This window comes from Festucalex cinctus, chromosome 11 (genome assembly GCF_051991245.1).
Source record: "Festucalex cinctus isolate MCC-2025b chromosome 11, RoL_Fcin_1.0, whole genome shotgun sequence".
Classification (NCBI taxonomy): domain Eukaryota; kingdom Metazoa; phylum Chordata; class Actinopteri; order Syngnathiformes; family Syngnathidae; genus Festucalex; species Festucalex cinctus.
Genome location: NC_135421.1, coordinates 24,920,961 through 24,930,143, shown reverse-complemented (window position 1 = coordinate 24,930,143; position 9,183 = coordinate 24,920,961). Strand labels below are relative to the sequence as shown.

The following is a 9,183-nucleotide window of genomic DNA, read 5'->3' as shown; positions in this document are numbered from 1 at the left end:
AAAAAAATTAGAGGTCATAGTTTATCAAAATATTTTTAACAATCTACAAATTACCAGGCTCATCTTTTCAATTTAAAAATGCCACCCTAGGTCTAAATGAAACTCCTCAACTCACTTCAGCAGTTCCTTGGCACCAAGATACCACCGGATACCACCGGATGGCACCAAAGCAATACTCCACAGGAAATAGCTAAATATGTCAGCTCATGGTGAGGACACATTTTATGTTGTGTCCCCCCTCTCTTCAATGGGGGTTCACTGTATTTACTTTCTTAATGTATGCTAGTGGTTGGGCGAGTGGGTGACCAACCTCAAATCTTCTTTTCACACATCAGAAACAGTTTAAAAACATTTATTCCAATAAAATAAATACATTTAAAACGGTTGCCCCAGATGAAAATAAACACTTTGAAAACATCTGTACATAGCAGACACATGCACCAACATCACCCAAGCACTTTGGCATACAAACGCAGTAACAATCTTTTGCAATGTCATAATGTTCCTCTAGAAAGAAGTACAGTATGTACAAGTTGTGCAAGCCTTGCAAAAATAAACACCAAAAAAAAAAAAAAAAGCTATTCTCATGCAGCATTTTCAAAGGAAGTCACTTAAAGCCGTTTTGCAGGAGGAAGCGTCTCTTGGAGCCACATAGCAGCTCACAGTGCTGAAGCTTTGGCGGCCGCTTGACCGGAAGCTTGAAACTTGGGCAGCTGAAGGCCGAACTTCCTCTCCACGCCCGCAAACGTGGCGGCCGCCAGACGGTATCCACCCACGTGGTCTGCGCTCATGGGAGGAAGGTCTTCAGATATGGGGGTGGGCTGCGATCTCGCCGGATGACTGCGGGAGGGAGTCGAATTAAGAGTTGGGATTTTTGTTTTTTCCCCATTAATTGTTCAGCTCTAGTGATCGAAGTACTTACTGTCCACCAAAGTCAATGTTAAACCATCTCTGGAGCAGTTCGTAGGTCACCAAGGTGACGCCGAACTGCGGCGAGGATCGCAAGACTCGAGCTGAAAGACACACCACAAATACAACTCAATTTTAAAAACGTGGTAAGGGATTGATTGTGAATATACCAAATGTTAGCGAGCATTCCCTGTGATGTACTCAACAAGGTATCCTAAATCAATATGGCTGACCTCCCGCGCCCTTCCAAAAGGCCCGGAAGCCTTCCTCCCTTAGGATCTTCCTGAAGCAGTCGATGACTCCGTTGTACGTGGTCTGGCCCGCTCGGGCCGCCACCTGCAGTCTGGTCTTGATGACATCAGCGGGGGTCACCAGCGATGCTGCCGGGACGCCTTTTAGGAAGCAATTGACAAAACGGGAATCAAGTGGTGATGCATTCAAGTGGGCTGACTGTACACTTATTGCTCATAATATTAGGTACAGTACACTTGTGAAGTATAATGTGATACAACAACTTCATCACAAAAAAAAATCCTCATGAAAATATTTTTCAATTTAAACTGACACTGTCTTATAGAAGAATGTGCTTTGCTGTTGTTTTGTGGCTTCTTAAGGAATTACCAACCTTTAAATTACTCTGTACTTTATTACTCAGTGTAATAAAGTACCACATTTTGCTGTTTTTATATTAGAGAAAATCTTTGTTGTATGGTCCAATACTCTGTATGCGTTGCTGTTGGTGATTTAAAAAAACAACAACAAAACAGTTGTTTGAAAGTTATAATTGCCATAACATCTTTGCTCATAAATTTACATTAGTTTGTCTAGCATTTTATTATGTTAGCCTTATAAGCTCAGTGCATTGGCAATTTAAAGTCACATTTTGAAGTGTGGAAAAAATGTTTTGAAAAGAAACAAGGCTAACCTCAACAACTAGCAAGCAGAAGCAGAGCAAGAGACAGCAGCTGAAGATTAAGACGTGATGTGAATTTCTGCTCAACGGGTACGTTTATCACTTTTTTTTTTAATTATTTTAGTTTAGTTTTTTTAGAAATTTATAATTGACTGTAAATTCCCAAAGCAATCTTTTAAACATAACATTTAGTGTTGGTAACACTCATGAGTAAGTCAGGCTACCAATGTTAGCACCATTGGCTAACAGGCTATACTAGCTCAGTATTGCTACTTTGTTTTAGCTGGACAGCGTTTTCTTCTTTTTTTTTTTATTATATATATATATTTTTTTTATCACAACTATGCACTTTTCATAATAGCATGCCATTATGAATGGGCATGTTTGACAATTGTTTGCCTAGTAATGGAGAGGTTTTGAAACAAACTTTAGTTTGGTTAACTATTTTGGCGTTTGAATTAACAATGTTTTGTTATTTTTGTGATTTTTACAGTAAATTTCAACTGGGAGTGACAAATTGACTGAAGCAAGCACGCTTGGGTTTCCCATTTCTTGGCAGTGAGTAAGAAAAGCGCAAAGGAATACAGAACTTTCAAAATATGTTTTACTAAGTGTGCAGTGGACCCCAGATTTTTCTTTTTTTTTTTTTTTTTAGGGTTAAGAGACCTTAACTTAAAATGCTAAAAACAAAATGTAAAATTTAAAGATTTCAGGCTCTTGGGGGTAAATATTCTCTGATTTCCATCCTACATGAAAGCAGGCCAATTATCTTTGTGTTTAATCTCAAGACATTTGCAAACAACAGATTTTTTTTTTTTAACTCTTTTTTTCTGACTAGTTATGAACCAAACCAACTGAATCATTGAATCATGTGTGCATTTTCTGCCAAAAGAATGTTTTTTTTTTTTTTTTTTTAACAAATCTGAATTATTGAAGATAATAATTGATAGATTAGTTTATTATCAAAATAATGGTTAGTTGCCTTGCCAAACTGCCACCTATGACCTATTGTAGCATGTGTACCAAACGGGGCTTTGCTATACCTGCAATGGCTCCAGCAGTTAGCATCTGCAGCGCCCCAGGTTTTCCTGTGTCATCTGAAAGCATTTCTTTGGTGTGGGAATACACAGGGAAGTAGATGGCTGAGAAGGGGATGTCCCTCAGGAAGCAGGCTTTAGCTCCCTAAAACACAACACATACAATGGATCATTTGCAATATGTGCAGGATTGCTTGGTGGGCAAAATGGGAGGGGTGTTGGGTGGTCTGTTGTCTTGGCGATGAAGCGGTCTGGGGGCTGTCTTGTTTCACCTAAAGGCAACTTTAATGTTGATGGAGCCAAAGCTCCTCAAGGCAGAGACATCCATCACACTTCGCTGTCTATGTGCAGCCTCTGCCAAGAGGAAGTCAGCATTTTTCACAACTATTTTTGTGCGTGTGTTTTATTACGGGGGGCACACGCCGTCTGCTCGACGTCAAATTACGAGTGCGTGACTTGGCCTGCTGGGGAAGCCGCAAGAATGTGGAAAAGCAGCAGCAGCAAGTAGCGAGGAGCGTGGAGTCCCTTGCTTATTTGCTGCGTTGTTTCTTTTTGCATGTTCAACACTGTTTGGGAAAATTGCAAACAGCACAAGTGGCGTTTGATGTTGACATTTGAAATTCTGATTGTTCTCAATGCCGGAAGACGCAAAGTGCACAACAATTGCGCAGCATTAAGCATGAAACAAATGCGAAGGCGTAGTAGTGACATGCATAAGAGTTTGAAAAATAATCTAATTGCATTTTTTTTTTTAAACTGCTCAGTATTGCGATTGTGATTTCATATGTGATTTTTTTTTTCAAGGTGCTCTTCCTCTGTGTTTTTAACAAACACAAGCAATAAACTAAGATGTAGTACATGAAGAAACAGTATCAGATTTAATGTTTTACTCTTATAGGTTACATTTATCAATTTTCCCCCTACAAATTGTAATCCGTGAGCTCACAATAGTTTTGTTGTTGACATGGCGTGGCTGGTGAATAACCGACCTTACCCCAGAGGACACAACTCCTCCATACATAAATATTAAATAGTAAGATTTCATACTTAAAAAATAATACAAAACAACTTCAACAACAAAAAAAGGAGCCCCATTGTCTGAAATCAGCCTTTGCAGATTTTGTAAATCTACACAGACAGACTTAGTGTAAATGCCCCTCGCGAGTGGGGAAGGAGAGTCACACGCAACGATGTTCTTCTCAGTTGTTTATTAAATGCAGAGACAACAGTAAAACAAACAAACAAGCTCGAGGCACACAATCATGCGGAAGCTGCTGTCCGCCCCAGTTCACACCCAGATGCTCACACGCAAGCTCGTTCATATCATGACATGCCACGCCCACCCCACCAGTCCAAGCCTCTTATAGGCATAAGCATATAAATGTGCACCAAAATGCGTACAGTATATTTATGTTTGCAGTTTTTTTGGTTGTAATATGGTTACAGTGAATTAATTAATGCTGTCACTATTGAATGTTTTAGAATCGATTAATCAACTAATCAAATTCATTTTAATTTTGCATTAAAGTGCATTACATGTATTTTTCCTCTTATTACTGTTTTTTAACCGGTGATTGGTGGTTATTTTGTACTTCATATTCGTGTAGTGATTAAAAAAGGGGGATTGATGTTGTACTATGTAACCGGTTCAGTCATTGTTTTCCAAAGTAAGAACAGATTTTTGCAAATGTCTTATTTTGATTAAATACAGAAGATCATCAAGGACTACAGAAATCGGCAAACCGTTAATGTTGAAATCAGAGGAAAAAATATATATAAAAAAAAAAGAAGCTATTACTAATAAAAAGCACAATATTGTACTTTTGTACATAACAGCAATGCATATAAACCACCTACAATCTCTAATGAAAATATTGAGGCACTTACTTGTTAATGCAAGAATGCATTGATCGCTTCACAAGCAAATTCGGTTCCCCTCATCTGACAATTAGCATAGATTTTAAACATAGAAGGCCAAAACATCCCTAATGAAAATTAAATTGCACTAATAAACTAGCCACTAGAGGGTGCTAGAACTGCACAAATGGAAATCAACAGATGTGGTCCTTTTGAATATTGTGAGCATGACGACGACGATATTGTGGCAGTTTTAATATCACGATATTGCCCTTATCGTTACATCCCTAATAGAAACATGATGCTATTTATAGTTACAGCGGAGAGTTGGGGATGCACGGAATACACGGAACCAAAAATAATTAAGAAGCGCTGCTTTACGTGGACTAATTTTACTATCTCAGTACCTGTATGTTCCCAAAGTGCACCATGTAAACTCTTGTTTTTGTCATGTGTGTCCTCCCTGCCCTTGTGTGACAGACAGCCCGACGCAGGTTTGCCGACCCACCTTGTAGAGGCCAAAGAAGCCCAGGTCTCGCACAACATTGAGGGCGCTGACCCTGGGGCCCGTGGTGATCTCTCCGGCCACCTGCAGGCGGATCTTTACGATCTCCAGAGGGTTGGTGAAAATCACCTGGGAGCCGCCGGCCTGTGGGATGCGAAAAAGGTGATTAAATGTTTGCAAATACAGCAGTAGTTCAACTTTGGCGGTTAAGTGTGTTTGCGCGCCGACGTGTGAAGCTGGTAATGATGTGTAAGCCTTTGCCCCTAATTGAATTTTGTAAATTATGACAACACAAAAGCCACTTTTCATCGCCGTCGCGGATTCACGCTGTCAGTCGTCGGCCTTGGGAGGAGTAGGAAAAAAAGCAGGCATTGATAGAGACGCGACAGGGGTCAGGTCAAAGCAGACGTCGGGTGAGGAGCGGCCCCGGCTCACGCTCGGGAGGCTGTGACCCTGGCACTGGCCCTCTGCCCTCTCAACTCCCCACCCGAGGCACCTCCTGTGGCGGGGGCCAGCCAGCCCGACCTTGCCTTACCCCCGCACACTTCCCAATTTCACCCTCGTACCCGGGGAGGGGGGCGGGGGGGGGTGAGCTCGGAATCACCCCTGGACAGCTCAGCCCGAGGCACGGCGCCCTGTGACTCAGGCGCATTTATCAACCCCTCCCAGAAAAGCTAATCAGGCCTCAGGATGGCCGCTGGTGACATTTAGGGCAGGGGTCTTATCTGTAAACATCCGAGCTAGGATCTAAAAAAAGCATGGCCGCATTTAGTCATTTTTAAACTGGAAGACGGAGAAGGCGGGCGGGGGGGGGGGGTGTACATCCGCTGCTCTGAAGATGGATGCGCTCACCCCTCGCTTTTATCTTCACTTCTGCGATGCCAGCCATCATTTCAAAAGATGGGTTGTGGCAAAATCCTACTAAATGAATGACAGAAGTGCCCAGATGGGATGTATCCTGTACACGGTTTGTACAAGAAACATCCTGCGGTGTCACTGCCTGCGTTGGCGGGCTTCAGGTATGCACGACGCTGTCAAACTCAATCACAAATGAGCAACAACCGACTTGGGCCGGGGCCCTGCAGGGCCTCTCCTCCAATTACACCCTGACAGGGGTTGCGACCCCGCGGACCCCGACGGCAACCTGCGGGGATCTTCTCCGCAGCCAGCCTGCTTCCCTTCACGACCGGATGGCAGAAACACTGCTTGCGTCTCCAATACGCGTAAAATTGGTCGGAAAGAGTTTGAAAAAAATAATCTCATTGCAAATTTTGTTTCCCCCTAATATTGTGACTTAATATGCAATTACTTTTTCCTCCTAATAACTGGTATCGATGTTGGCCCTGAAAAAAACAAACATATCTGTCTAGCGATTCCCCGAGCAATGGATTTAATAATTGATTCTATATTTGTCTGTGACAACCCAAGTCCAGATTGCGAACGGTTCAGAACTGAATAAGGGGGAAGGGACTAAATACACAGCCACAACTTGTAATGCTAGCACATCTTCAGATTCAGAAAAAAATAATTTACCAATGATTCTACTGTAATGACAATTATACACCATAATTTCTCCTGATATACAAAAAGCTTATGTAAAAAAATAAATAAATAAAAACATAAATGACCTAAATAGCATTGTTGAATGCATGTGTGCATTTTTGAGATATAAATGATGGAATGTGTAGGTTGCAATCACTTAAGCTAGTGCTGTATGTGACAAAATATCAGAACTTCAAGCATTTCACATCTAAAAGACTTAGTTCTTCCTTTTCACTGCACACCGAATATAAATATTAAAGTTGTGCTTACACATCCACCAGCTAGCATTTCCGCAGCCAGAGGGATGGAACCGTCTTGTTTGGTGAACTTGTCTCTGACGAAATCATTCATCTGAGAGGAGGGAGGGGGGGGGGGGGGGGGGGGGGGGACAGGACACACACACACACACACAAAGCAAATGAGACGCAATCCCGCCCTTGATAGCGGAGCATTAACATGAACTTGTGCTTGGAGCTGTGCCTTGATTGCAAAGTGCGCCCGCTCCCATGCATGTTTTTCATCCACAAAGCCAGTTCTTCACAGCAGCATTTGGACGCACTCTAAAGCGGCGTTGAGGGAATGACTTGCCGTGAGTTTGATGGCTTTCTCCGGGGCCACGCCGATGAGCTGCGGGAGGAGACCTGCAAAATATTCATAGATGTCATTAGGAGAGATGGCAGTGAAACATCTTCGGTTGTACGATTCACAAAACATCCCACATCAAAATCACATCAAGATTAACTCGACAAGTTGTGTTTAGCGTTTTCTTTGACGGAAGTGATGGCAAAAGAGGAAAATGCGATGCTAGAATATGGAAAAGTAGACCGGAATACAACAAAGTGAGTTGTGGTGTCTGTGTGAAGAGACTCGACTCCCAAACAACCTCAGTAATATCCCTTTGCACGTTGGATGATTAGCACCAACTGTGTGAATATGCAATATGGCCTCAATTCAGGAGATTTTGGTTGTATTTGAACGATTGTCTCGATTTAAAAAAATAAGAATTAATTTGAAGAAATGAATGGTCAAAACAGAATTTATAACATACTTTTTGGGTCCAGAGATGATCTATGGTACCTCTAAATGCAGGAATTGCTGCCAAAGATTTTTTATTTTTTTTTAAATAATAAAAAAAAATAATGGCAAAAGCAAACAATTCATGTGACACTAACACATTCATATTTTTTAAGAGAGAGAATAAAGCTGTATTTTATTTTTTTTAAGATATATATATTTTTTTGTCAGGATCAAAAGTCACTTTTCCAAGGTAAGGTGTAATATTATATTAGTCATATTTTAACAAGTGAATTTAAAAAAATGCATCTTTATTCTCACAATATTACATCTTTTATAAATAAGAAAAGACACCATCCATCCATCCATCCATTTTCTTGACCGCTTATTCCTCACAAGGGTGACGGGGGTGCTGGAGCCTATCTCAGCTGGCTTTGGGCAGTAGGCGGGGTACACCCTGGACTGGTTGCCGGCCAATCGCAGGTAGATAAACTCTTTCATATTAATTCCACGTTCATGTGTGGTTTATTTTTGTGTAAGCCTAAAACATCAGAACAAAACATTTATGTATAATAAACCTGATAGTTTGTTGTAATGCAGATACATTTATTGATTGTGTTTTGTTTTTAAAAAATACAGGGGAAGAGAACCTTGAAAAAATAATCGCATATTAGAAAACAATATTATTTTTCAAAATAGTAACTAATCTTTCAACGAATTCTAACCTCGCGAAACTGCACGCATTGAAAACTTGAAGCATTTTTGTCGATATTATGGAATAGCATCAATGTGAATGCTTTTGACTCCCTCAGCATTCACACAGTGAAGAACTGTCAAACAATGCACAGCCTGGGTGGGTTGGGGGCGCCGCGCTGTTTCATCGTGCGTCCTTCATCAAGCTGGCTCGACTTGTACAGGAGCTGCTGAGTGACTGCTACTGGGACGCTGCCAGAAAAACAGGCCAGCGCCTCCTTCTCAGTCAATCAGCCTCCTCCATCAAGTGAGGAGGAGGAGGGCAACAAAGAGCTGCGTCGGCGGAGGCAGCAGTAGGTGGCAGTCTTGACTTCTTCCACGTGAAGCGCCCCAGGGTGAGAGTGTTGTGTGTCGCCGGCCCCTCAGCGCCATTAACGCCATCCGGTCCGAGCGAGATCACACGGCGCTGCTACTCTGCCGCTCATTGTCCTCTTGGGGGGGCGCGGGGGGGCTCGCCTTGGACATAATGAAAACGCGACCCCTGGGTGTTGCTTCATACGCCGCTGAAGCGGGAGGCCAAAAGGTTTCTGGTATCAATTAGCAAAGCGCGCCGCCAACATTAGCGCCTTGACACTTTTCTGATGCATTCACTGCAACTGCTGTTTGTTGGCCACATGGTCTTTCACGTAAAATAATAATGAGCTATCGATTAC

The 9,183-nt window shown here is 42.0% G+C and overlaps 1 protein-coding gene across 1 annotated transcript in view; it reads right to left on the bottom strand.

Moving 5' to 3' along the window:
• Positions 1-336: 336 nt before the first annotated feature.
• LOC144030011 (electrogenic aspartate/glutamate antiporter SLC25A12, mitochondrial-like) overlaps positions 337-9,183 on the bottom strand; it is a 23,997-nt gene continuing 15,150 nt past the window's right edge. Inside the window, exons 12-18 of the mRNA XM_077535886.1 lie at positions 7,352-7,404; positions 7,034-7,114; positions 5,225-5,365; positions 2,866-3,004; positions 1,143-1,301; positions 923-1,013; positions 337-840 (exon numbers count right to left, since the gene is read on the bottom strand). Coding sequence (XP_077392012.1) covers positions 660-840; positions 923-1,013; positions 1,143-1,301; positions 2,866-3,004; positions 5,225-5,365; positions 7,034-7,114; positions 7,352-7,404 — 845 coding nt within the window. The 3' untranslated portion in view covers positions 337-659. The remainder of the gene's footprint in view (positions 841-922; positions 1,014-1,142; positions 1,302-2,865; positions 3,005-5,224; positions 5,366-7,033; positions 7,115-7,351; positions 7,405-9,183) is intronic.